The following is a 26,893-nucleotide window of genomic DNA, read 5'->3' on the forward strand; positions in this document are numbered from 1 at the left end:
TTTAACTAAGCCAGCTCGGTAGCGGGGCCTACAGTAGAACTGCCTCAGTCAACACCAGTCTGTTATTTAGTTGTATGTTTTTTGTAGTAATCATGACGTAACTATTAAGAGGAGGACAGATTACGTTAACACTCATGGTAGCAGCACAGGTACATCTTGTGACTTACTTGATAGAATGCCGCCTGAGGAGATGTTAGTCAGTCAGAGTTATCTGTGTCGAGCCACTTTCGGCGGCTTACAACGCGCTAAAAAAGTTGACCACCTCTGAAAGATATTGCTGCAGAAACCGCTCTGATAAATTCATCCTTCGATTAAACCTAATATGTCTGGGACAGAATTTTCCGATTTAAAGCAAAAAACAGCAGATTAATAAAATCAGACGCCACTTTGCGAGTTCGCTTTCAATTATATGAGCATTAATTGTGTTTGAACGCTAAGGCTTATTCTGTGAGTTCACACACCCATCCCAAATGGGGTTGTTGTAACCCACAGAAGCCCTTATCCTGAGAGAACATAACTACATTTATGAAATTATCAATATGCTTTGTGTTGTTTCTCTATGGGTGCACAACACAGCACCGATGTTCAAATTGCAACTTTGCATCCTGTGAAAAATCTTTTCGTTGTTCGTGGCCAAATTTTAAAAATTCTAACGCCCAAAGTTAACTTTGCCTTTTTAAATATTTCTCGATTACGTAGGTTCTTGCAAAATACGAATATGAAGTCACAACTTATCAAGTAATTTCTTTCTATTTTCACAAACTAATCTTTCATGTTCCAAGGGTTTTCGTTTATTGTATCACAATGCCAGGTGTGGCTTTAGACGGTTAATAACCCAATGATTACGACATTGTTAATCCCACATTTATGATTACGTCACGGTCATCTGTGCGTCAGTAGGCCTACGTACGTTAAGAATACCGGGATTTGTGTTTCGCGCATAAGTTGCATCTGTCGTATACATATCATTTGTCGGATGACATGTTGAAATCTGTGCTTGGCAGTTGTTAAATGAGCGGTTGAAATAACACTTCATGTATATCTACGTCATTCATATCAGGCTGGTTCATTCCACAATCAGCCAAATTGCTAAAGCAAGAGCTTCGTCATATGCATTGCATAGCACTACTGCTTATACATATGTTGTCACTAGAATAATACGACAATATATTGTCTATACGCCCAACGCGGAAATATGATTTCTGTGTCATGACAATTTTATAATCAAGTCAATAAACATTGCGTGTGGAATCGCTCATGCGCAAGGCCATTTTTACAATAGAAGTGCTAACTGAGCACATGCTGAAATGTCTTTGTGACGTCACGAATGGCAGCCTGCTGGTTTTCATGAGCAACCTGCTATCCGTGACATCACATGGTTGCCAGCACCCTGCTATCCGTGACGTCACATGGTTGCCAGCACCCTGCTATCCGTGACGTCACGTGGTTGCCTATCGGTATACCACCCTGCTGTTCGTGACGTCGGCAGCCTTTATTTTTTATATTGTTTGTTTTTCGCCGTTGACTGTTGGGAGCGAAAAAAATGGTTTCTTGAATAGGCCTATATAGGCTGAAATGAGGATGTTGTTAGAAGCTGCCTATACAGCTATGCTGTTGCTGAGGCTGCAAGATTCGGAAAATCCGGTATGTAGCTGTGATGCAGAGACACATTTAGTTGTGCTGTTGTACATTGACACCTCAAGTCAATTGAAGCAGTCGTGCAAACAACCATAACTACCGGTATGTCTGTATGACTGTATGTGATATGTTTGTTTAGATCAAGGGTGTCAAATTGAAATGTAGGCTGCACCTACATTTCAGCTTTGCCAAGTCATTTCAAATAAATTGACCTTATTAGTTTGCATATTGTCAAGCATGGCTAGGTGATTGTCGTCTATGCTAACATCGGTATTGTCATAGTGACATATTCTTTTACGCCTGTTACCGAATATTTTTGCTTTCAATTGCTGTACATTAAAATTTTTGTTACATAGGTTTTCTGCTTTGTGAAATGCTTTAAAAATTAAGAGAAATGGTGAAATTTAAATTGTCGGAAAGCTGTATTGAAACCTCCATGGACAATGTGTTACAGTTTATATCGCAATTTCAATCCTGTCCACTTTGTCCTCCGACCTTTCTGATAAAGCAAAGCTTGCAGAAACACTTTCTTTCCACTCATTTTCATCGGGCAGTAGACATGAATGTTTCAGGAAAAGCAGACCTGTATATAATTCTTTATGTATATAACTTCACCATAATGCAGAAATATTCCAAACTTTGTGATTGCTTAATTATGTTATTTGTGGTGTGATTGAGATTTAATGATGTACGATGTGTGTTTGTATATTTCATGAAGCAAATATTTAGGCATTTTGTACCCAAAATATCCCCGGAATTGGTAGCTTTTTTACGTTTACAATTTGCTTTCCCTACTTTAACAACTTGGCTCTGTCACTGTTCCCAAGTATGTTAGCATTCACACATTGCGATGAAAAATCAAAATACTACTAATTTCATATTCTTGGAAAAAATCATGCTAACTTGTCAAACATACCGGTATGTATTGGCTGAGAGGTTTTCTGATTAAATAGTAATTTTGTGTAACTAAGTGTAACATCCTGAGGAGCAAAAAAAAAACTACAAGTTATCGAAGAATTGAGTTAATAAGCTCCCAAGCCTCAACCATTTTAGTAGCTATTTTTCATACTAATGAAAGCACTTCCTATTTTTGAACATCATGAGTCATTGTTCAATCCAATGTGTTAAGTTGCAGACTGTAATTGTTGTGTATAATATAAGAATTTTCAATATACATGTTTTTCCATTGCTGTTAACAGTTTTCTTTTTTTTTAGTTAGTTGTCTTCCTTGTTACAAGAACTGCACGAACACAGAGAAACGAAGCCATTTTCACTGCTGCATGTGTCCAGCTGTCATAACATGACGTTTCAATTTTAAACGTCATCTAGGTAGGTTTTACTGTGTCATTTGCATCTTTCTGTTTCACTGTTATTCGTAAATACTAATTCTGTTTTCACTATTTAAATGCACGAATCGGATGCAAAAGTGGTTGGAAAAAATTTAAATGTTTTTGACTTCTTTCAGGCTAACTCTATTTATTACAACATACATAATTACACTTTTTACTAGCACTAGTAATGTGTTGAATATATGTTGAACGTTTTTCAGAATTATGCTCAACGGCTGGAAAACGATTGTTTTCAGGGGATGATAAGGTATCAGATGATGCAAGAAGCACAAAACTTTTGAAAAGTATGTCTGCTGTTGATAACCATTTTATTTGTTATCGCTATACAACTATAAATGTTCCTTACAGAATATGCAGTATGTACACTGTACAGGGTTCTATTAGGTTTATACTTACAAACTATTACAGAGTCCACTTCTATATGGAAATGGCTCATTCTGTGCATAATGTGAATATGTGAACATACTGCATACCCAATGTACATGAACATGACGTAATGCAACTTTAGTTATGATTGCATTTTAGTTGTGTGTATTGTGCATGTCTGACATCCTTGTGTTAATACTCGTGTGCAATTCGACTAGAACTGCAATTTTTGGTGATCCCCAGACATGTCTCAATAACCAAATTATACTGTATTAAAGTTATTAATCACTACCATGTATCTTTAATATAGCTGTTAAATACACAGTGTAAATGCTATTGACATTTGTTTTCGATACATAAATATTGTGACATAAAGTGAAAAAATACTTTTGGAGTAACATGGCAAAAATTAGTCATGTCCATAATTACGTTTGTAATGGTGGGGTGCAATAGCTGTGATCATTTCTTTTAAGGTATTCATTCTGTGGCATGAATATGGTTAATTTCATGTTTATTAGCCAATTATCCATTCATTTGGACAATGAAGAAATTAATGCAAATTGCATAAAAAAAATTAAGACATCTTTTCCTGACATATATTATGACGAACATGGAAGGGTCATACCCTCAATGACAGGTATCATAAGGGTATAGTTACTTTGTTGTTGTTGTTATAGGCATACAGAATGCATACATAATAGTTGTCTTTTAGATCGAAAAATAATCAGTGATCCTGATCTTTCAAGCAAATCTGCTAATCACTCTTCCATAGCTTTGCATGTGATAAACCCTAGTTCAGGTGTGCCAGTTATTACAGCAATGACGACAACTTTGACTACTACTGGGTCCCTTTCTAGTCAAGTCCAGACACTTCAGTGGTCACAAGCTCCAGATTTTACTTCCACTATTGAGAATCAGCATGTGTCCGGTCAAATCCAAAAAGAATATGTTAGCAGCAAAAATCTTTGAAATCTGGAAAACTTACTCCATCAAAATTTAGTGGTGCGTCATTATTACTGCAAACATACTTGGAATGAAACGCTTGAATAAGTACAATTAAATAGGTAATTCAGTCCATCACTGGACATATCCAGAATTTAATTGTGTGATTTTTTTTGATGCAGACATTAAACATTTGTGGGAATCCAAACACTCAGGTAGAGTTGAAGTTGTCATCGGAAATATGGCAATAAAAACAGATTCAATGAAATGCTTGCAATCTGCTTGGCTTGATGACGATGTTAGTTTGGCGGTTTTTTTGTAAATTTTGCTGAAAAACTTTAACATATTGCTGTTCTGTTCAATTTCAAAATTTCTATGACAACTTTGTTTAAGGTTATGGAAGGAGTGTTGAAAGCCTTGGTTTTAAAGGTAATCTTTATTGGGTTTGGAATAAACTTACATTGCTCAACTTTTTTGGGGTTTACAGGCAAAAAAGAAGATTGTTGTACTGTCACTCGTCTATTCTACAATGTGGTTTTGGAATGGGCGGTTCCGGCAATCTACCTCAAGAAACTGGTAAGCTGAACTTATGAAGTTTTTGGATCAGGGGGAATGCTTAAGCGACTGTAATTTTGAAGCCTAAAATATGCCTGCAATTTATCGAATATATAAAGAAAGAACCTTTTTTTAAGGAACTTATTATAATAATAATAATAATAAACAACAAACTGCTAAACTTTGGCACACATACAGTAACAAAAATAATAAATTTATTACAGTAATATCCACTTAAAGTTAGCAAGTGATGTGCAGGTGGTAATAATTTTTTTCGGACATTTCCTGATCTATATGCAACAACAGTTATGATAGCCATGAACGTTGTTAATAGTTGTTGTAAACTGCACATTAACAGTTTAACTATCATGATCTAATTTTTGTAGGCCAATGCTATGATTGATCAGTCATTTATCACTGTGGTGAATGTCCATGAAAACCACTGGTTGTTGATGGTCAGTAAAATTTGATAAATATTGAAATGAGGAAACTTACTGGCTGACTGCTAACCAATTACAATTTTACTTTTCAGGTTAAAAGCAATGACACTAAAACTATTTACGTTTATGACTCGTTTGGAAAAGAACCAATGGAATATATTCCTCGAATAAAAAAACACTTTGGGTATCACTGTAGTTGTCATGTTAGCGCCTGTTTCATAAATATAAATTTATGCAAAAAGTAATTCTATTTGTAAAACAATAGATCATTTTTTCGACACTATCGAAAAACAACATCTGAGTGGAGATACTGCTGCAGAAAGCATAACGAACAACAGGACTTTATGAATTGTGGCCCTCTTGCATTAATGGTAAAGTTTCAAAACACTGTTTTAGTTTTCTATAATCCACTTTGGATCCAGAATATTTTTAAACCATTAAATTGTTGTAGGAAGCAGAACGTTATTTGTGCCAAAATTTGTTTGAAGACGCAGATTTCAAAGCGGATTCAACATCGTGTACTTTGTACAGAGAGAATTTTGGCAACTTATTGCTCAATATGACAGGTAAGCATTATTTCAAGTTCAAACAGCTAGGAGCTAGGGTTTAATGGTGCTATTGCAGTGCTTTTCTTCTATTTTACGTAGAATTAGAAATCATTGTACATAGTGTCGACCATTTTGACAAAATGCTAACGCAATAATGGAACATTCTTGTAATGTAGATAATTAGATACACCTGTGCTGAATTACAACAATAATATGGAAAGCATGGTTGTTGCTTAATGTGACATGTTTCAATTACATTATTAGATGAAAGTTGTTTGGAAAATTACTGTCTCATGTGTCATGATTCATGATGCAAAACCACCAAAATCATTTCATGGAGACACAATAAATTGGGTAGGATTCCTATGAAGTATGACAGAAATGTGCCATTGGCGCATTTGTTTTTGAACAAGTTGTGTAATGTGACAGTGATAAGAATCCACTAAGCTAATGAAAGTGTGAAATTCAATTAATTACTTAATCATATCATGTAAATTATAAGAGCGATCAATTTTGCTATGAACATTAATTACTGCAAAGGTTACAGTGCTTGCATTTCCAGGTTTTTGAGGATAGATACATTGAGAGATGTGATTGCAAAAAAGTAATCCTATGTATTGTTTTCTAAGGTGTCCTGTGAAGAATGTAGAAGGTGGTGCCATGAGATTTGTCTGAAAGGTTGCTGTTTAAAGAACACATTTACATGTCAGCATCACTAACAGAAAAGTTGATTCATATGCACATTTCATTGATTGTATTCTTTTCCTTTTTCGAAATCACTTTTCATAAACAACATCCACAGAAACCTAAGATAAGCAGGAACGAACGAGGCAAACAGGAAATAAAGTTGAAATATTTTACATGCATCGGAGAAAAAACTGTATAAATACCGTTTGTGCTTGTAAAGTGCTCGTACTGAACAGAAAAATCCATTAAAATGAAATTGCATAGTTGACAAATATTTGTTCCAATGGAAGACCGCAAACAAACTTGGTACATTTCAATACAACACAGTGCGACAAAAGCACTAAACAATCCAGTACCTTTAAACTTTTGCCCAATGAATCGCTTCCATTTAATTTTGCTGCGTTTATCAGCCACTGAGGGGTGAGCGCTTAAATTGCCGGTTTTCGCAGCAAAAATAAAATGTTCCATAGTTGATGCTAAACCTTTAAGAACTTTATTCAAAATCATTCCAAGAAAAGATACGCACCCAAGAGGTTCATGAAAGGAAACCCCGATTTACAATAAATAAAGAAGAAAAGCTGGTGCAAGTTATAATAAACAAACAAAGAATTAAGGCTTCAGTGCACGCACGATTTGTTGTCAACAACTGTCATAGCCTACTTTCAAAGTTGGCCTACCGTCCGTACCTGCACATGTCCTACGGTCAAGGGGCAAAAATAAACAATACTACAAAATAAAGATACTATCAGCAAATCAATATGTGCTACAATATCAGTAGGCTACTTTGTTAATGTAAATTACACTTTGGGTACTTAAATGAATATAATAAATTCTTTTGTGCACTTTTTTTCTAATAAGAGTAGCAGAGTACTACTACTCCAGCAATGGGAGGGCTGCTGTTGGTTACGTCACGGTGAGCAGCCTTGGTGTTACGTCACGAACAGCAGCCTGGCAATCATTGAGCAGAAACCAATAGCAGGTTACAGCACCTGCTCTTTCGGTTACTACCCCGCCTCCATTTTTACGCTTGAAAACAGAGCGGTGGTTGGAGCCGGGGTTCGAGCGACAAGGAATTAAATTAAGGAGGACTATTTTATTCAGACATACCTATTTGTACCCAAGAGACAGCTGTTACGCTGGTTAAAATTTAGGCTACTCCAGGCGTTACCCAAGTAGCCTATAATTTGGGTAAATATATATGGGTTCCCAACACCTTGTAAAACAGGCAACATACTAGTCTTTGGTTAAGTTGTTTTGCTACAGCAACACTTTTGTATCGGTTGAGAAATTTGAGCAGTTGAACAACTGAACACACCATCAGGTTACGATTTGCAGCAGGTTGTTGAATGTGAGACCTGGGAAATCGTTTATAACTCTCTAAAAGTCGTGAATACTTTTCATACCCAGGAAGTTTAAATGGCCGTGCTGATTAGCTATCATCTGAAGACGCAAGTTGCTTTGCAGTCACTGCACATATATACTGCACTTATATTGTCTTTATGTTTGACTGCCAGTGTAAGACTGACCACTTATACGATTTCCAATAAAAAGCAAAGAAACAAAGAAAAAACTTCCAAAAATGAACTCAGACAGTCTCAGTAGCACTGATACAAAGGGTGGTGATTCAATAACTTCCATCAGTTTAAAGCTCAAATTACCGTTTGATTCTCCATCTTCCAGCCCCTTCGGCCTTGCAATCAAAATACCTAGTCATGGTTACGGGCCCGTCAAACCCTTGCAGTTAGTGTTATTAGTTGTCATGTGATAAACTGCAGAGATTGTAATGTAAGCAATGAACAAACACCTTGCAAGGTCTGTGCTAAATTTTGTTAAGTTATTTCGCGTTTATTTCGTGTAAATTTGCGAACGGCAGCCACACACTTAATGCTTCCCATCCATCCAGCGGCGCTATCGTTGTAATACCTTTGAGCACGATATGAGCGACGCTTACTCCTGTTCAGTGATTTTAACCCACATCGGTTTTATGATTTGTATATTTCTGCACTAGGCCTAAATCCCAAACAAAAACGTCCGGCAAAACCGGAATAAACAATACGATGATATAATTGTGCCCCTGTCTGTGTTCCATGTCAGGATTTGCCGAGATCTCGGGTTTGCAGACGACCTAACTCACGTGTGCAGGTGTGCAACGTCTAGCCAAGTGTGCACATATTCAATCTTTCTCCTGTACAGTTCTAGGCGAACCTTTCTACCCATAGATTGATCAAGCAGCCGAATGGTTTGAGTACTGACCTTGCAACAACATACAGCTCGCCAACTATTCAGTGGCCTTGATGGACAGTTCTAAATTCGAGCAATACTATAAAAAAGACATCGTCTATTTCACCGACAGTCAATTACCAAATTTTGAAAAAGCTATTTTGGTAAACGGCTGGCCGGTTACGCTATTGGTGTTTTTTTACTGAGGTAAATAGCGGACGGTGAAGTATACACTTATTTTACTGGTGCCGTTTACCAAAGTAAAAAAATACGAATACTTTAACGGCAATTATGCAAGTCAGTGAATTGAAATGTATCCTAGTTTCCAACTTAAAATGATGTAGCCAACTAATTTTTCCAATGTGTAAATTAATCCCCTCTGGCCCAAACCCCCATTTCTCTTCATTAAATTACTAAGCTAGGCTGCGAATTAAAATAGACGCTAGGCCTAATGTTCGACCAAAAATTACATTTTTTTTAAGTCTAAATTAGTTAAAAACTAATCCCCTCCGACCCAAACTCTCACCTTTCATGACTAAATTAAATTAAAAATAGATTTGAACAAAAATAGAAATTAAACAACGACAAGAATTGAACTCGAGGTCTCTAGCATACAAGCGCAATGGTCGTTTACTACTACGCCAACCTTGCCTCATAAAACGAGAGTCAAAAACCCATCAGCAAAAAGCTGCCAGTCACCATATTGTGATTCTGCAACTTTGGTGGATGGATGCCGGTGAAATAGTCACTTTGTAAAAAAGAGAAAAACATGTTGCATTTGCAACTTACACAAAGGCAACCTGGGCTTGAGCGATGAGAAATCATCTCTGGGTTTAAGTCGTCCAAAGATTCTTCTCAGTCCGAGGATTGAGATTATTACACCATCAACTTGTCTGTGGGTCGGATAAATTTTCATCGACGTTCATCGAAATTTAGTAGAAATTCCACCGATGACAAAATCAAAGCTGTCGCTGTAGTTGCGATACTTTGCTTGAGATAACGTTCTTACTGTTCTTGAAGAAAGAAACTATTCTTAATGTGTATTTTGTGAGATTTTCTTTATACATCTGCTGAGTGTAGCAGTGTTTGCTAAAGCGCCAAGAATCCACACGTTTCTGCATTGTTAACGATGGTTAGCTATTTCAATGTGGCAAGCAGCCAATTAGAAAGCTTGGTTATGACAAGAAATGTCTTCACATTTTTCATATCAAGACATCCACCAAATCAAATATAAAAACTTCAAATATTGCTATTGGTTCAAATTATTAAAATGGTAGTTGATCAATTGAGTGACACATTGGTAAGTACTGTTCAAACTTCAGTGATGGGTTAGGGTTAATTATGTCACTCGAATGAATAATTTATGTCACTCAAATACTGTCACTCAAATGAACTGTCACTCAGATGATATACACCCATTAAAATATACACCGCAGCATGACCACACCTTTCAAGTGTCATTTCTAATGCAGTGAATGATAGTTAGGTTATAAAGTGGCTTCACTAGATATATCGTTGACTTGAAACTGCTGAATCCAAGATGAGCTGCTGCAAGACTCCACTCAAGTGTGTCTTGTTCGTTCTAAATCTCTTGTTTTGGGTGAGTGGAGTTGGAATACTTAACAACTAGGTATGATGAAGTATGATGTCATAATTATCAGATAAAAGTGTATTTTTTTGCAAACGGCCCCAATGTGGGATCAAATGAGTCCAAACATTTCCAACAACATCGGCAATTGTTTTTTTTTTTAGCAAATACCGTCTTTGTGTTCCTCAAAAAACTTTCTCCCCCAAAGGTTTATTAGCCCAGCCTGGGATACACCGGCATACAACTTGTTAATGTTGTCCACTTAAAAAACGCGATGGCTAATTCCAACATTTCACGCTCATTCAATATTTTCATGAAGTCAAAAATCATCTTTCTTCAAAATTACTCCAGTTGCTTATGCCGTCTTCATTCCAAGAATTTAGAATTTGTTGAAGGTACTTGCACGGCATTTGAGCTTCCCTTGAATGCAAAAGTACTTTCTCGACCACCATTTTTCATGCTCGTTGTTTGAAAAACATGTCAGTTAGTCAAAGCCAAAGCTGAAGGTTTAGTGTAGAGTTATGTTTGTTAAAGTTAAGGCCTGAAGCAAAAAGAAGAAGTCCTAAGCTGGAATTTCCCTTTTTGCCCCCGGGGTATTCTAAATTCTGGTTGAAACGACCATGGAAGTATTGATAATGAAGGTTTTTAATTGGATTTTAAGAGAAATTACGTCAGACTGAAAATAATCTCACAAACGTTGAAAGATGCAATTAAGAATTTATCTCAAACTATAAAGGAACTGGCAAACGTATTTTTATTTTGAAGGCAATAAAAGTCCATGATGTTGACTCAAAATATTATTTAACTCATAGTGACTTATAATCCCGGCAAAGTGTTGAAAATTAAAATTTTTGTCAACTGGAAGTATTTTTTGTGGCTCTAAGGTCACAACTAGTACCCAGTAATTAGTAAAAAATCATTCATTGCAGTGGAAACAATAATTTGCTTTGTTAGTTAGTTATTTTAGACTGGCAACATCAAGTGTTATTTTAGCTTCTGTAGTTTTTTTCTCTATCCATGTTAATTAGTTTAACCCATTAATTAATAAAAAATAACTTGTTAAAGCTCTCACATGGACTCAGTAGTGGATTGTATTCAACATTTAAGAGTCAAGTTGATTTTGTCGCAACCCTTTAGTTTAAAAGTTGGAACAAGCATGAGTAGAAAGAAACAAGTTTAACACAAGCTTGAAAACTAAGTAACATAAAAATCATTTAAATCAGAAAAATCACAATGTGGTCGTTAGCGAGAAATCTTTCCTAAGTTTTAATTTACGTCGTTTATTTCATTGAAGGCAGCTGGAGGTTTCTTGCTCTACGCCGGAATCTCCTTCATCCAGTCAAACTATGGCAGCACTCAGGAGGTAAACTCGTGGCCTGCTGTCATCCTCATCTGCACAGCTGGCGTGCTCATCATTGGTGGCTTGATTGGATGCGTGGGAGCGATTGCAGAGAAGAAAACCTGTCTCGGCCTGGTATGCTTAGAATGTGTTGATTTTGTGCAACAATGTCCTGCCTGCTCACCCATTGTTACGTCACAATCGATATTCTTCTCAGTTCCTCGTATTTCTCGGATCCGTTCTCATCGTCCAAGCTTCCATCTCTGGTGTGATGTTTGCTCAGCGACACCGTGTGGACGACTCTTTCTCAACTTTCCTGCTGGGTCAGTTCAAGGATTACGGAAATTCCACCGCGCCCGCCACAAATTCATCGAACTCGGAGTTCAACACGACCGACTTTATCGACAGCATTCAAGAACACGTAGGTTATGATCATCTCTGGCTCACAGCAGCCGCGCATGGGCCGCTTATGAACCCGTGTAAAATATTTAGTGGAAGTGCTGTGGTTACCATGGCTACAAGGACTGGCAGAACAACACTTGGGCATATGATGAGAAGCATGTGCCTGTGTCCTGTTGCAGACCACACAACACATCAACCAACGCCACGTGCACCGGCAGTGTGCAACCCGCTGACGTGTACATGATCTACACGGAGGTAGGTCACTAGGTGGAGTGTTGCCGCTGCTTAGCTCATTTATATGATGTCTGTGTTGTGACAGGGATGCTCCGATCCACTGAGCAAAGCATTTCGATGGATCTACAATTTCCTTAAGTGGTCTGCACTCAGCATTGCCGTTCTCATTGTGAGTGAATTTGCTTCTGTTGGTTTAGCTTCAGTTGCCCGTCAAACAACACCTCGATAAGCTCTCTTTGACTTTTTGTGACTATGACTCATATTTGTTTCAGCTCATCGGCGTTGTCATAGTGATCGGGCTTCTTTGTCACCAGCGCAACCGTCCTCTCGGGTATTCCGAACTCTCCCCCCGGTTTACTGAGGTCTGATTAATCAGAGACATCATATACCGCTTCCATGTATTACTCACTTTTGTCTCCATATCACTGGTTTTGAACCTTTCCAAATTCGGTCGCCACATTAAATAAATCTTAAATCTGTACAAAAGCCATGAAGCGTCTGCTAAATACAAGATATTGAGGAAAGGTTCACTGCTTTTTATTTGCACTTGCGCTGTCCATGACCTTGTGTCGTCGTACAGCCAGATATCACACATTCTGCCACACCTTGCATTGCTGTTATGTGTTGTCTATGTTCTTGAAGAACATATTACCTTCGTCAAGTGAAATTTTTTTGCGATTGTTTTGTTCTGAAATAATGATTTTTACAGCGCCCTGATAAGGTTTTGTTGTGGAGATTTGTGTAAAAAATTTACCACCATGTTGTGCTCGTATTGTTGTGTTCTTGTAGAAGTATTTTTTGTAGCTTCATGGTCTTTTGAAATAAACCAGATCCAGAAAATTTGCGGCTGTAAATGTGAGAAGAAAAGTTGCAGCTGCTGGTTTTGTTTGCCATCGCCCTCATTTGCACTGAAGCGGTAATTTGTTCAATTATCACCAGGGTTGGCCGCCCAGTGAGCTTTCAGATTGACAACAAACTGTTTCAAACAGCGACGTTCGTTCGACAAACAATCAAAATGTAGCGCGAACAACCCGCCGCCGATTTTCTTTGAAGTTTCTTTTTTCATTAAATTTTGTTTACAGGCGACGAAGTCACGTGACACGCCCTCTGGATCTCGTCTCCGAAATCTTCTTGTCATTTGTCGAAAGATTTTACGCAGAAGCTGAGCTGTTTTTTTTTCTAACTTTTGCTGCAAAGGCGTCGCTCATTGTGCGATTGTCACGGAGCGCGTAGGCGAGGGAGCTCTATGAGGTAACAATGGGATCAATTATTGGCGCGATTCTTTTTATTGTGATTCAACTTTGTAGATCTCAAGGTTATGGTCACGTGACAGCTACAGGTGAGGTTTTTCAGGGAAATTCCCGGTTTTGTCAAATTCATTTTGTTAAATTTTTTTAATTTTTAGAATTAAATCTTCTCGATATTGCGACGAATGATGACGTAGCAGCCGCCGGAAAAATTCTAGAATTTTTCGCGAGTCGAGAAAATGTTTTTATTTTGTCGGAAATTGAGGTTAGTGATGAATAAATTATTTCAATTTTGAGGAAACTGAAAATTTTCAAACTTCAGGTTCTCGATGAATCAAGAGGAGAAATATTTTCTTTCCGCACCTTCCAACACCAGGTGGTGTTTGAACTCAAAGTAAACCCAAAGTTGGACCTGGGTGGGTTTGTAGTGACGTAGACTTTGTGGTTGTTCCTCATAAACTTTATACTTTGTGTCTCAGTCACAATCTCTTACGTCAACGTCGGGGAGGGCGTCATCATGATCAAGTTCACTGAGGCCGGGATATCATCGGTCGGTCCGCACAAGATCGTTCTGCATTTCCGGCAGGTGGCGGGCCAGCGCAACCCTTCTCTCAAGCTCTTCGTTGATTGCTTCTTCGTTGAAGAAAAATCAAAACTTTATCATTTCCCTCTTGTTATGCTTAGAAGCGCCGGCCATGTTCAGGTACTTATGACGTCATTACCGTGTACCATGACGCGACCATTATTCAGCGGAGATTTTCTGCGAAATTTGTTTAAAAATTTTCAAGGAAATTAACATTTCTTTCAACTGCGTAGTTACGCGTCGGACCTGCGATGCTTCACCATGGCAACTTGGTCGTCACCGATCTTCGGATTCTCTCTGACGTCATACTCGAGCAGGTCATGGAAGGTCAACACTGTCTCCTTGGCGACCAATTCACCGATGTTGGTATGTCATCTATGCTAGTAGATAATTCATTGTGACATATGTCATTTATTCGTTCGCTTTCACAAATTCAATCGCGAAACAGCGAGTTTTTTTTGATTGACAGCTGAAAGTCTGGGAACAGACAACGACCTTCCTTCGATCATCGCCGCACAACTCACTCAGTTCAACCGTCTGATGGCGCAGCTGAGCTCCAGCATAAAACAGATGACGGACGAAACTCAATTGTTACGTCACACAATGACCGAGTGCCAATTGTGTGGTAAGCTTTGGTGCTTGAAGTGAATTTAATGCGCGGCCGCTTCTAAACCAACTATCTCGTGCAGCCAGTGGCACCCAACCAGTCGCCGCGACGAAGGTGGCTTCTCAATGTGCCACTGCCAATCCTTGCTTCGAAGGCGTGGCGTGTACAAACAGACCAGGGGTAGGGGCAGTTTGTGGCGCTTGCCCGGCAGGAATGTCCGGAGACGGGAGAGAATGCGATGACGTTGATGAGGTAAGAAGACTCGATTCATGAGTATTTGTGACGCAACATGAAAGAGATTGGACTGGCCGAACTTGAACCATCGTCAGCTTGAATATAAAAATATCTGGACCAGACATGTCAGACAGAAATGCTCCACCGGGCTAAAAGTGACGTCAGCGTTTTGACCCTAGATAGGCAAAGCGGATAATAACGACGCCACAAATTTTGCAAATTTAATCTTTTTATGCTGCTTATGGCCGTGCATTATAATGTTTTAGCCTCCTCCGTGTTTAGTTGAAAGGAGGCAAAAAAGCATTTTTTACGTGTAGAAATGTCTGGTTTGAATCTTGTGCATAGGAACGTCGGCGGTTGTTGGGCGACAACTGCACTGTTTTACTGGGCCAGTCTTAGAAACAGAATTGATTAAAACCATACATTGTTAAACAATCCACATACCAAGTTACTTTTAAGCGGCTTCTTGATCAAATCGTTTAAACAGTTATAATGCTTCCTATTGATCATAAAACTTCAGAGTCAGTTTTAGTCTTGAAATTGAAGTTTTTCAAAGCCATCTCCTGGTCACTCGCACTACAGGTAATTTGTTGTTGCTGCAGTGATTGTTCAGTCAGCGTAAACATACGTCATACATACGTCATACTCACCAGTGTATGACGTCTCTTCGATTCGAAGAATAAAGCAACAAGTTGTTACAACAAGGTGTGTTTGTGGCATCTTGTACTTTGTAAGGTGGCGTCTAAGTCAATCGCCACCCTATTATGTCACAGTGCGCATGCGCAGTTGAAAATGTGCTGTTGCCACATAATGGGGTGAGTTTGACGAGTAATTCTCGAATTTCTCACCTCTTCAACCTCCCGTCTTCGTCCTCCTCAGTGCTCGCTTGCCAATCCCTGCTCCTTCAACACCAAATGCGTCAACACCGCCCCCGGGTTCCACTGCACCCCCTGCCCCCATGGATACACGGGATCACATCCGGAAGGTGTCGGTGTGGAGTTCGCTAAAGGCCACAGGTAAACCCATAGTGACGTCATATATAGTGAATACATCTTTCACCATCTCCTGCACATCCAGGCAGGTTTGTCGTGACGTAGACGAGTGCTCATTGGACAATGGCGGGTGCTTGAACAACACTATCTGCCTCAATACGCCGGTTAGTGGATGACTTTGCATAAATGGCTTATGACGTAATAATGATTGTATTGTTTTCAAAATATTCCCCAAACATGTTCCAGGGGTCATTCGAGTGCGGCGGGTGCATGCCCGGGTTCAAAGGCAACCCGACAATCGGTTGCGAGCCGGCACAGAACTGCGTCGCCCACCGCTTCGGAGGAGGACAGCCCTGTCACACGAGAGCCACCTGCGAGATGAGGAGACAAGACGCAATCTGTGCAGTGAGTTCATTGATGTCTTTGCAAATGATTATGACGTCATAATATCGCTTGCTGTCAACAGTGCCGGGTGGGTTGGGCAGGAGACGGGTATCTGTGCGGGGAGGACTCCGACCTCGATGGCTTCCCCGACGTCGCTCTGTCATGCTCCGATGAACACTGCAAGCAAGTATGACGTCATGCATGTGCATCTATGAAACAGTGACGTTACGAAGTTAGCTTTACGTCATCATGTTTCCAGGACAACTGCAGGATGACGCCAAACAGCGGGCAGGAAGATGTCGACGGTGACGGTTTGGGTGACGTGTGCGATGACGACGCTGATGACGACGGAGTCAGCAATTTATTCGTAAGTTACCGCCTGTCATGTCACAATGCGTTAACAAAGTCTTTCTTTCCATCTGTTGCGAAATATATCGCGCCTAATCCCCCATTATGAACATCGCCGCAGCGACTTTATTTGACGAAATATTCATCCCAGGACAATTGTCCACTCGTCGCCAACCGGGACCAGACCAATTCCGACTCTGACAGCCACGGCGATGCTTGCGATAATTGCGACACAATCGCGAACTACGACCAGTTAAACGTGGATGGCGACGCTTACGGCGATGTCTGTGACGAGGATATCGACGGCGACGGTTTGAGCGCTTTTCATTGTTGTCAATTTTTGAGCAATTAACTTCTAATTCGGAAAATCATTTGCGACATATTTGACGTCATGAGAAAACATTTCTTCCGATTTTTCGATTTTGAGGATAATTTTTTGAATGAAATGAGAATCGTTTAAACCAATCAGCATGTTGCACGTGACAGGGTTCCCAAACCGCAATGACAACTGCCCGACAATTCCGAACAGCGACCAGCGCGATGACGACGGCGACGGTGTCGGCGATTCGTGCGATAACTGCCCCACCCTCCCCAATCCATTCCAGATCGATTCGGACGACGACAGACTCGGAGACAGATGTGACGACAACCAGGTAATATTTCAGCTAGTTTGATTTACTTATAAATATGGGAATACCTTTTCATTTTAAGGTGTTTTGAGCGATTGTTGAGGTATAAAAACAAAATATTTGCGCTTCACTCCTCTTGGGCCTTTGCAGACATGAAAATTTGACCCCCAGCTTTTAAAAACTTTTGTCCCCCTCTCAACTTAATCCAAAATACGTCACTGACCGTCTGAGAAACCTCCTCTATACGTCACGAATGTTGTTTATGCTTTTGCAATGAGCGTAAAGGGAATCCATAGTGGGTTTACTGTTTTTCAATTGTACAAGTTCTCGCAAAACCAACAATGTCTTGCAGCAGGACGTGTTCTGCGTGGCATGCTCTAACCCCCAATGCACTAATTCTACCCATGCACGTGACCATGCACATGACCATGCACCTGACTCGCGCTGTGTGCGTGGGACCGGAAAGAACGCGCTGGTACAGAGGTGCAAAGTACGGAGCGTGGCTGTTTATCAACCCCCGCCTCCCCCTTCGTATAATTATACGAGAACCATCTCGGAATATGAGCCATCTACAGCAACCAGTCGAATATTTATCCGTGACGTAGCGGCCGAATTTAGTCGCAAATAGGCGAATCATTGTTGATTCGCAAGCCATGATATTGGATGGTTATCACGGTATGACCTTGCATCGTCTAATAAATGGTTGGTTGTAGGACCAAGATGGCGACGGTATCCAGGACGACCAAGACAACTGCCCCCACGTGATCAACAGCTCACAACTGGACACAGACAACGACGGCGTCGGTGAATCCCCGTATTCACTTTTCTGTCTGCTGTATATATTATTATGACGTAAAAAGGTTTTCAGGCGACGATTGTGACGACGACGATGACGGTGACGGTGTCCCAGATGTAGTGCCGCCTGGACCAGATAACTGCAGACTTGTTCGAAATCCGGACCAGGTTGACACCAACTGTGAGTATCAGGGTCATGACCTTTAGACATCTCATAAATTATTTAAATCCTCCATATTTACCGACAAGAATGTTTTCTGATTCAATATTTTCTTCCTGATTGGTTGATTGGTTGAAGATTGATTGATCTGATTTGTTGAAGACAATAAACTCACGTCACGTCGCAGTATGTTTTAAAAAACGTCAAATTATGTCAAAATTATTACGTCATCGCCAATTCGTGATCTCTCAACATCGACCTGCTTTGTCAAAGCGTGTCAAACGTAACAATAGTGTTTGTTGCGAGTCGCCGATTGTTTATTTACGATAAAAACAGTGACCAAGAACGACTCGACATTTTATAATCCGCTTTAAAGCGACATTGAACATGTGACGTAAGCTGTTTAATACGTCACGGTAGTTCAGATGAAGTTGTTTTGTTCAGAACATCGATGACGATTCGGAAAATTCCCAGTGAAGAGCTCTCCTATTTGTGACGTAATAATGCTCCCCTGTCTTGTATGAAGTGCCTGTACAGTGCACGTGCTGTCAGGAGCGATGCGAGTCTGGGCTAATTACACCGAGATCAAAGCGATCTGACAAGTGATTACTAAACCCAGCAGCATCGCGGAAGACGCGGGATTAATCGCAATTAAACGCTGAATCGCTGCTCTCGTGTTGCTGTGACGCAGCCGCTGATAATTAGAATTTGATCGACGATCGTTGAGCTCGGTGCTTGGTCACGTTCAAATTCGCTCGAGTTTGTTTTCACATAAAATTCTCTTCCAGTTGACGGAGTCGGTGACGTGTGCCAGGGCGACTTCGACTTCGACAAGGTGCCAGACGGGATCGATGTCTGCCCCGACAATGCGGAGGTCCACCAGACCGACTTCCGCACCTTTCAAACTGTGCGCCTTGATCCGCTTGGCGATGCTCAGATCGATCCTCATTGGATCGTTCAAAATCAGGTATTCGCTGTGATTGGTCGTTGCATACGCGTCATAGGAACGTCATTGATATGATAAACCCATTTGTATTTCACTTCCACAAAATTCATAACAAATGTAAGTTCTCATAATGGGGGATTGCCCTATCGACAGGGCCGTGAGGTGATCCAGACGATGAACAGCGACCCGGGTCTGGCGATCGGAGGGACCGCTTTCAACGGGGTCGACTTCACAGGGACCTTCTTCGTCAACACAGTGACAGACGACGACTACGCCGGGTTTATTTTCGGTTACCAGGTGACCAAGCTTGCCCGTTGACTAGAGAAGCTTCGATTGAGCTTTGTGACGTCATGTATGACGCGTTGTTGCAGGATAGCAGCAGCTTCTACGCGGTCATGTGGAAGCAATCGAAGCAGACCTACTGGCAGCAGCGGCCGTTCAGGGCTGTGGCGCATCCTGGCATTCAACTCAAGGTTCGGCTTCAAATTAACAAACGACTTTTTACCTTTTCGGTTGATAATCGCGTAATTCCGCTTTTGCAGGCGGTAAAGTCGACCACGGGTCCCGGTGAAACGTTGCGCAATGCATTGTGGGATACAGGAAGCACTAGAGGGCAGGTGAGGCTGTTGTGGAGGGACCCCCTGGACGTTGGTTGGAAGGACAGGACGTCATACCGGTGGGAGCTCAAGCACAGACCCGCCACCGGCTACATCCGTCTGAAGATGTACGAAGGACAGAGCCTGGTAGGACAGTTCGTTTATTTGCTTCATCTCTTTGCGTTGTCACGGTTGCGCGTGTTTATTTCACAGACCGCTGATTCGGGAACGATCATCGACCGAACAATGAGAGGCGGCCGGCTTGGAGTGTTCTGTTTCTCGCAGGAAAACGTGATTTGGTCCAATCTCTACTACCGCTGCAACGGTAGGTTAGGCGCTGTTACACAAGCCAGCCATGCGCCACGTGTTACAAACGCTTTCTTTTTGCAGACACTTTACCACTTGGAGCGCACCTGCGCAGAAGCGAATTGCCTTGAATTCAAGTGACGTCATCCATTACATAATCGTGACGTCATCAAATTATGTACAGTGAGAAGATATTAATTCCTCTACCTTGACAATGACCTTGGTTTCTTTCCGCCAATTTAATGCGTGTAATTGAGTCATTTGTTGAAACGCAGCGTGAAATGAATTGAAACATTTTCGTATTCGCAGAAATATTTGCTGCGAACTTTCCAAAATAGCCATTTAAAGATTTTTTTTTTCCCGGTACCGTCTGCTTTGAGTGGACGACGATTTGACAACAACTTAAATATCTGTCTCTTGTGATTATAACGTATTACTAATATATGATATCAATTTCGTCGCCATTAAACCACCGTTAATAACCGGCCATCTAATTGCGAGCGATCTTGAGTTACGCCCCGGCTGTATCCTCACTTGAGGTATGGGCCTGGCTCCTCTTCATGTAATTGCCACCTCTGTCCACGCCACAGCTCCGCAGGAGTGGCGGCTTGTCGGTCACGTGCCGTGCAGCCACTAATTGCTGGTTTAGTCGTTGTAATAGCGAGGCCGGGGAGGATTAGCTGACTTGTTTATCGACTCAGCGATGAAAGTTATAGGAAGTGGAATTGAAATTCCAGCGCAAGATTTTGAAGAAGTCCCGCCATATGACGTCATTTTTGTTCCCAGTTTTCTTCATTTCTCGGTCACAAGAGCGCGCAACATTCCACCTGTGCCAGGGTTCTCCAGCATGCAGCAAAATCTCGCAAACCCGGAAAATATTTCAATGAAATTGCGAAAGATGACGGCGGCTGTAGACGGACTGGTGATTATTAGACTGCATGAGCCGTGGGCAAATGTTATCGTGTTTGTTGTGGACGACCAAGCCCTCATAAGCGGGCAATTCGCATGAGCCCCGGGTTTAGGAGAAAATAGTTATTTTGCAACGATTAAGACTTTGAAAAATGTCGCTGACGAGATGGTTGCAAATATGGAAGCGATCTTCGATTTCATGGCCAGCATAACGATGAGGTAGATTTGGTTGTTGGGGATTTTTCCTTTACGTCGCCGAGCCTTTGAAGAGACCTGTGGTTTATTATGACAAATGTAATTGGACGTTGACAAGTTTCAAGATCACGTCATCGGCGGTATTTCTCGCAAAAATTTTAACCAAACTTCCAAAAATTATCACGTCGCGATTGTGACGCGTAGAGGTGTCATAATGTCGTACTTTACAAATTTGCTGAACGAAATGAGGTCGAAAGCTGACGACAAAAGTCCACCTGGAGCTTCAAGATTTACATCACGCCGGTTGACTCCACGCAACACAACAATCGTCCTGAGATGAACCACGCGCGAGGCATTGTGACGTCGTTCTCTTCTTCCTGTTTTTGAAGTTGTTCGAGACGATTTTGTCGAGGAAAAATTTAATTTAAGTTTTCCACAAAGATATGCGAACCGATGACTCTATAATTTAAGTGAGAAGGTCGCGCGCCAACTACTCATTATGTTTTATAACAAACGGAAAGTTTTATTTATAGCGGGCACGACGCGAAAACGGCGAACGATGGCGAACGCGAATAATTTCCGTCAAAAGCGCGATTAACAGCTCCATAATTAAGGTAATTTTCCACCTTTTGCAGGCTGTTGTTTTTTCAAGCTTGAGGAGTTGGATCAGGCGAAGACTCATTAATTTCCCGTCGTCAATTCTTGAGATCTGACGAAAACAAGTCACGCTTCACCGAGCACTGGTGTTAAACACAGCGGGTTTCAAGTTCCCGGTAACTTTTGCTTATTGTCTTCATATTGACAGATTTCGAAACCTATTTGTTTAAAATATTCAGATAAAACCCAGATATTTGTCGTACAGAAATTAATTTCATGCGAAGTTTCCGAAACAACCTGGTTGACCAAGTACCGCGCCAAGGCGTTGGAATAACAAGGCACGTTCGAACTTTCAGACGTGTTATTTATAACTTAAATGTCCCCTTTTGCGAGCCAGGGTGTGCCGCCTCCACTTTATTGACTGCGATCAGGGTCACAATAATTTTCAAATTGCGTGCAGCTCGTGTTTTCACAACATCATCTCTGCCGGGCCGGGCCATGAGGCGGCATGAATTATGACACAACAATGTTCGGTTCAGCTTAAAATATTTTCAAAGTTCAAAAATGTCCAATTTCTCACCAATTAGCACAAAAAATCGGGATAAGCCGAAGATTTTCTTAATCGAGTTCTAGCGGGATGGAGATAAGATCTCTATGTTTTGAGTAAACTCGGTGTTGGCGACCTCGTGCGAAGTCGAGGATAAAAGTTGAAAATTGGTAAATCAGAGTATTTGACCAAATATGGTAAGCGGTGAACCATGTCACGATGAAATAACTTTGAAGAAAACGCCGAAGAATCGCGAAGCTTTAAAAATAAAATGGAGAAATTTATCAAGTTCAAGGAATATTCTGCAGAAATATTCCGCCGCTTTAAGCAATAAATTGAAATCTTTTTGCCGCTTTTCCATGAAATTAAACGCTTTAAAAAAGATTTTTAAATATTAATGGTTTTAACGAAATTTTAGGCTCGTCAAATCGCAAAATATTTTTATGAACTGAAGTTATTCGAGGAATTCGCTTCGATCATGCCGAGGATTGCCAAGCGCGCCACTTAGTGGCCGCATTTGTGCGGTGAAATTATAAGATCTTGAAATTCTATGACGAGTTTTTTCGACAAACACGCCCCTAGGCGAAGCTGAATATCGCGACCGTCTCAAACGTGGTCCGCTTCACTTTATAAATGTGACGAGGACAGCGCTTAGCACATTAAGGCTCGGGCGGACGCCGCGAAAAAGTTTGTGCCAGGTGCAAGCTGGGTTGAGTTATAAGAACGGAAGAATTTCATGATCGGCGGGCTAAGAGTTGATTAATCCCGGTCGGAATGTTGAATTATTTCCAAACATATGGCAAGGAGCGGTGATTAGCGAGCGTTTGTGCGGTTTGTAAATTCTAGCTCAAGGCACTTGAATGTTTTTCAGCAAATTGACGTTAGCTCGTTTGGCTAGAACTGATTTTACTTTTATTGATCGATGACGAAAACTTTAAGACGCGGACATTTCATAAAAAGAATGAACTTTACGAAAAGATCGATGATGTTCTTCTGCTGGTTTGTCATTCTCGAATACTTTGAGGCAACTGGGGCGCAAAAAGTGGGTAAGTTGTCGCTACCCCGGCTGTTATGTAATAACTAATAATCGTGTGTAACAGACCGTTTGTATGAGTCAAAAGTTTGCTGAAAATGAATTTCGACCAAAGCACGTTTTAAAACACGAAAACTTCATTTCACCACAACATATGTATTTATATTTCGCTCGATTAGAATTTTTACAAAATCCGATACTTTCTGCTCAGAATGTGGACGATCGGCGAGCAACCCGTCACTTCGCATCGTCGGTGGATCCGAAGCCGCCCCCAAAGCGTGGCCCTGGATTGTGAGTGGTTGTGACGTTTTTACTCGTCACAATGCATATGTGTAGACCTAATACAGAATTATATAACCGCCGACTTTCGCAGGTTAGCTTCCGGACTTCAGGTTCCGGCGAAAGAGCGAGTTCCCGGAAACGCGGTCACGTGTGCGGAGGAGTCTTAATCGACCTCGAGTGGGTGCTGACCGCCGCGCATTGTCTCGACAACGCGAAGTGAGTCTAGCGCTTGTTGATTCCGTCATAAACCGACCACAATTGACCTCAATTGCTTTCTTCTCCAGCGCGCCGAACAGTTTCCCGGAGACAGTCCCGTCTGACTGGAGGATCATCGCCGGGATGCACAACCGGGATCCTTCCTCCCCGGATGCTAACAACTGGCAAGAGAGAGGAGTCAAAAGATTCATCCCCCACCCACGTACATAAACATCTTGTAATTGCATGGTATCAGCAGCACTAGGGGGCGGTTTTGCAACCTGTTTAAAATTTTGTTTTCGTTGATTTTGAGCGGAAACTAGCGAACAATTACAAGTTGTTCGCTGCAATCGTCTGCCAGAATTAAACTTTATTAGGATTATTATATTATAACGCAATAAATTTTTTAAGTAAATTAAAATTTATATGTCGTAATAATGTTTTCCTTCAACGTCACAATGGCTAAAAATCTTTCTTGTTTAAACCTTGTGTTTTTATCTCATTTCTACGAACGAACAAAATCTCTTTGATGCGAATGAAACATCGGCCAATGACGTGATTTAAGCAACAAAGTATTTCGGGCTCAGAAGCTTCGAATCATTTCAACCACTTTAGGTTTCCTTTCTACAATAATCGCTCTCACTTATCTTGTTTGTTCGGTCTTTATTACGTCATCACAAAATTACCGGTTTCCGAAAATTTGTCATAATTTTGCCACGAACGCCTCTGCTTATACGTAATGCATGCTACGTCATATCTATTTACGTCACACAACCATGACGTTTTTGCAATTTCCAGAATTCCGCGATCTAACGTACACGGCGTACAACGACATCGCGCTCATCCAACTCGATGCGCCGGTCGACTTCAACACGTTCGTCCGACCCATCTGCCTCCCTAACAGGAGGATAACCGGTCCGGGATGGAATGGATGCTATACCGCTGGATGGGGTACCACTTGTGAGCGCACAACCCTTATTGTTACGTCGTTTGAGCTCATAAGAGCATCATGTGATTGACTGATTCGATTTGCAGCGGAGGACGGCGATTATTACTCGCTGACTCTCCGCGACGTCCAGATCCCGATCATTAACTTCTGGTCGTGCAGGATCCGCTACGGAGCCGCTTACAACTCCCACCAGCATCTCTGTGGAGGGGACTGGTTCTACGGCAGCAAGGACAGCTGCAAGGTGGCGCACTATTTTATTGTAACAATACATCAGCGGCACAAACACAGACATCAAATAATTCAAATTGCAAAGCGCTGAGTTGTGACGTCATTATGCACGTAGGGAGACAGCGGAGGACCTCTGGCGTGTCAGTTGGAGGACGGATCTTGGTACGTGGCAGGGATCGTGTCGTGGGGCGTTGGATGCGGGAGACCAGGCACTCCAGGGATGTACACGAACGTGAGAAGGTACGAGGACTGGATTCTCTTTGTGCTCCTCAGTCACTCTCCCCAGACTGCCCGGCAATACCAGCTGGCTGTGCTCCGGAGCAGGAGCAGGAGGGATGTTGAGGAGACGCCTCCGTTCATCAACAGATTACTGAAGAGTCGAGGTCTATGAGGAAGTCGACAAAAGCTTCACCAACCAAGATGCAAACGATCTTGAGCACGACTCTCAAGTTGAACGCAGAGCCAAGGGCATGATCATGACCTTCGTGACCTTTATTATAAGCTGTGAAGTTCCGCCTTGAAACTAATCCGTGTAAATGAATATATTAAGACATTTCCGCCCGATAACGCCGAGATAGCGCCCTTGTGACGACACAATTACCAATTGTTGATGCGATTAATTTGTTCCGAAAATTTCCGTCGTTGTCAGTTCCACTTCGAAATCTCTTAGTTTCCGGGTTCTGACGTACCTGAAAAGCATTATGACGTCATACCGTTTAGTTTTAAGCGGGGTGATGACGTGTATATTTGTCGACAAACATTTTCGCTTCAACAAATCTAACTTATGACCTTGACCTTAAATTGGGAAGGAATTCATTGACTAAACACGGACGGCTGTGACGTGTGTGACGTCCCTTATTAAGTTGTTGGATGTCTATTTTTCAGCAAGCCACGCCCAGACAAAAACTCTAACATTAATCGACTTCATTTCGTGATGACGTCATCATATGGTGACGTCAGCCCAAGTGTATACGGAGTAGGCGGTGAATGAGTGGCAGATGATATAGTTTGCCAACGAAGTAGTTGTAGAACTAACCACATTGACTGAATGACATCCACTCATTCATGAAATGACTTGATTCATTCGCAATTAACTTTTCCGCTAGGTGCCACTCTGGTGGCACATCTCATCTTATCGACAAAACATTCCATTTTATGTTTGTGCGAATTATCCTGTCGTAATGAAAATGGATTGTATTATCTAAAATTACTCCATTATTTCATCACAATAGTAAAGTTCTATTCTAAGTCTGATGTATTTTACAGAGAAACTTTGTTTATCTCTCATTTGTGTGACGTGACATTTAGAACGAACAAACTGCTGAAAATTTCTGTGATAATTTAACTTTGATGGAAATATTATATTTTTAGATTTATCGTCAAATTTGAATTTTTTGTATCAATTTCAACCGGACCTGAATAAAATCTGCCAAAAGTTTGATCTCTTTTGCATCGAACCTTAAAAGCGTTTGATGAAACACATAAGAATTTCACAACAACCAAGTTGAAATGAATATGATCACATGATTGCCGTGTCACATCAAGTGTCACATCACATTACGTGTCACATCACGGCAGGTGGTGATATTATTTGGAACTTCTAATGAGTAAATTCACTTCATGGACTGGTGAAATTTACCGCCAGTGATAATTTTGTCCCTGCAAGAACTGATTTCATTATATGACCTTAAATTACCCGACCTTTTACCACCGGTCAAAGAGGAACTTACGTTAAGGATTGGATCGTATCTCATATACAAGCAAGCACGGTTAAAAAGCTCCAACTAGCGAGCGTAAAGTTAGATTAGTTTAGAGTTACTTGT

At 41.1% G+C, this 26,893-nt stretch overlaps 4 protein-coding genes across 10 annotated transcripts; all 4 read left to right on the plus strand.

Annotated features, from left to right (window-relative positions):
• The first annotated feature begins 1,601 nt into the window (after nucleotides 1–1,601).
• LOC143465391 (uncharacterized) lies at nucleotides 1,602–6,934 on the plus strand. Of its 7 annotated transcripts, none has more exons than XM_076963635.1 (14): nucleotides 1,602–1,740; nucleotides 2,854–2,967; nucleotides 3,188–3,271; nucleotides 3,827–3,990; nucleotides 4,066–4,355; nucleotides 4,478–4,593; nucleotides 4,689–4,724; nucleotides 4,783–4,871; nucleotides 5,237–5,305; nucleotides 5,383–5,474; nucleotides 5,556–5,661; nucleotides 5,742–5,856; nucleotides 6,103–6,192; nucleotides 6,468–6,934. In XM_076963635.1, the coding sequence occupies exons 9-13, from the start codon at nucleotides 5,246–5,248 to the stop codon at nucleotides 6,147–6,149; spliced, it is 420 nt and encodes a 139-aa protein (XP_076819750.1). In that variant the 5' UTR covers nucleotides 1,602–1,740; nucleotides 2,854–2,967; nucleotides 3,188–3,271; nucleotides 3,827–3,990; nucleotides 4,066–4,355; nucleotides 4,478–4,593; nucleotides 4,689–4,724; nucleotides 4,783–4,871; nucleotides 5,237–5,245; the 3' UTR covers nucleotides 6,150–6,192; nucleotides 6,468–6,934. The 7 variants fall into 7 exon arrangements, 6 of the variants coding, with proteins under 6 accessions (XP_076819750.1, XP_076819752.1, XP_076819753.1 ...); XM_076963637.1 differs by having other exon boundaries at nucleotides 1,621–1,644; XM_076963632.1 differs by lacking the exon at nucleotides 1,602–1,740 and adding an exon at nucleotides 2,416–2,556.
• Nucleotides 6,935–10,184: 3,250 nt separating this feature from the next.
• Nucleotides 10,185–13,148, plus strand: LOC143465390 (tetraspanin-36-like). The gene is made up of 6 exons (XM_076963631.1): nucleotides 10,185–10,345; nucleotides 11,628–11,807; nucleotides 11,890–12,093; nucleotides 12,165–12,329; nucleotides 12,394–12,477; nucleotides 12,581–13,148. The coding sequence occupies exons 1-6, from the start codon at nucleotides 10,286–10,288 to the stop codon at nucleotides 12,674–12,676; spliced, it is 789 nt and encodes a 262-aa protein (XP_076819746.1). The 5' UTR covers nucleotides 10,185–10,285; the 3' UTR covers nucleotides 12,677–13,148.
• Nucleotides 13,149–13,432: 284 nt separating this feature from the next.
• On the plus strand, nucleotides 13,433–20,617 carry LOC143465068 (cartilage oligomeric matrix protein-like). The gene is made up of 22 exons (XM_076963210.1): nucleotides 13,433–13,647; nucleotides 13,714–13,820; nucleotides 13,878–13,971; nucleotides 14,035–14,258; nucleotides 14,372–14,504; nucleotides 14,608–14,763; nucleotides 14,828–14,997; nucleotides 15,859–15,995; nucleotides 16,057–16,135; nucleotides 16,218–16,376; nucleotides 16,438–16,542; nucleotides 16,615–16,722; nucleotides 16,855–17,014; nucleotides 17,190–17,356; nucleotides 18,046–18,136; nucleotides 18,201–18,308; nucleotides 19,076–19,254; nucleotides 19,387–19,530; nucleotides 19,605–19,706; nucleotides 19,776–19,976; nucleotides 20,043–20,154; nucleotides 20,220–20,617. The coding sequence occupies exons 1-22, from the start codon at nucleotides 13,566–13,568 to the stop codon at nucleotides 20,264–20,266; spliced, it is 2,865 nt and encodes a 954-aa protein (XP_076819325.1). The 5' UTR covers nucleotides 13,433–13,565; the 3' UTR covers nucleotides 20,267–20,617.
• Nucleotides 20,618–23,061: 2,444 nt separating this feature from the next.
• On the plus strand, nucleotides 23,062–26,511 carry LOC143465069 (tryptase-2-like). Its single transcript, XM_076963211.1, has 7 exons — nucleotides 23,062–23,429; nucleotides 23,628–23,707; nucleotides 23,790–23,914; nucleotides 23,983–24,116; nucleotides 24,692–24,853; nucleotides 24,929–25,083; nucleotides 25,186–26,511. The coding sequence occupies exons 1-7, from the start codon at nucleotides 23,306–23,308 to the stop codon at nucleotides 25,459–25,461; spliced, it is 1,056 nt and encodes a 351-aa protein (XP_076819326.1). The 5' UTR covers nucleotides 23,062–23,305; the 3' UTR covers nucleotides 25,462–26,511.
• The last annotated feature ends 382 nt before the right edge of the window (nucleotides 26,512–26,893 follow it).

This window comes from Clavelina lepadiformis, chromosome 7 (assembly GCF_947623445.1).
Source record: "Clavelina lepadiformis chromosome 7, kaClaLepa1.1, whole genome shotgun sequence".
In the NCBI taxonomy this organism is placed as follows: domain Eukaryota; kingdom Metazoa; phylum Chordata; class Ascidiacea; order Aplousobranchia; family Clavelinidae; genus Clavelina; species Clavelina lepadiformis.

What these genes read in the sequence shown, in the direction of transcription:
- LOC143465391 (XM_076963635.1), top strand. Translation starts at nt 5,246, where the DNA reads ATGATTGATCAGTCATTTATCACTGTGGTGAATGTCCATGAAAACCAC. An exon ending in CGAATAAAAAAACACTTTGG is followed by an intron (nt 5,475 to 5,555) that starts GTATCACTGTAG and finishes GTAAAACAATAG; the next exon opens with ATCATTTTTTCGACACTATC. An exon ending in GTGGCCCTCTTGCATTAATG is followed by an intron (nt 5,662 to 5,741) that starts GTAAAGTTTCAA and finishes AAATTGTTGTAG; the next exon opens with GAAGCAGAACGTTATTTGTG.
- LOC143465390 (XM_076963631.1), top strand. Translation starts at nt 10,286, where the DNA reads ATGAGCTGCTGCAAGACTCCACTCAAGTGTGTCTTGTTCGTTCTAAAT. An exon ending in TCGACAGCATTCAAGAACAC is followed by an intron (nt 12,094 to 12,164) that starts GTAGGTTATGAT and finishes TAAAATATTTAG; the next exon opens with TGGAAGTGCTGTGGTTACCA. An exon ending in TGTACATGATCTACACGGAG is followed by an intron (nt 12,330 to 12,393) that starts GTAGGTCACTAG and finishes GTGTTGTGACAG; the next exon opens with GGATGCTCCGATCCACTGAG.
- LOC143465068 (XM_076963210.1), top strand. Translation starts at nt 13,566, where the DNA reads ATGGGATCAATTATTGGCGCGATTCTTTTTATTGTGATTCAACTTTGT. An exon ending in TGGTCACGTGACAGCTACAG is followed by an intron (nt 13,648 to 13,713) that starts GTGAGGTTTTTC and finishes TTTAATTTTTAG; the next exon opens with AATTAAATCTTCTCGATATT. An exon ending in CGACCAATTCACCGATGTTG is followed by an intron (nt 14,505 to 14,607) that starts GTATGTCATCTA and finishes TTTGATTGACAG; the next exon opens with CTGAAAGTCTGGGAACAGAC.
- LOC143465069 (XM_076963211.1), top strand. Translation starts at nt 23,306, where the DNA reads ATGACGAAAACTTTAAGACGCGGACATTTCATAAAAAGAATGAACTTT. An exon ending in CGCTGGATGGGGTACCACTT is followed by an intron (nt 24,854 to 24,928) that starts GTGAGCGCACAA and finishes TTCGATTTGCAG; the next exon opens with CGGAGGACGGCGATTATTAC. An exon ending in GCAGCAAGGACAGCTGCAAG is followed by an intron (nt 25,084 to 25,185) that starts GTGGCGCACTAT and finishes TTATGCACGTAG; the next exon opens with GGAGACAGCGGAGGACCTCT.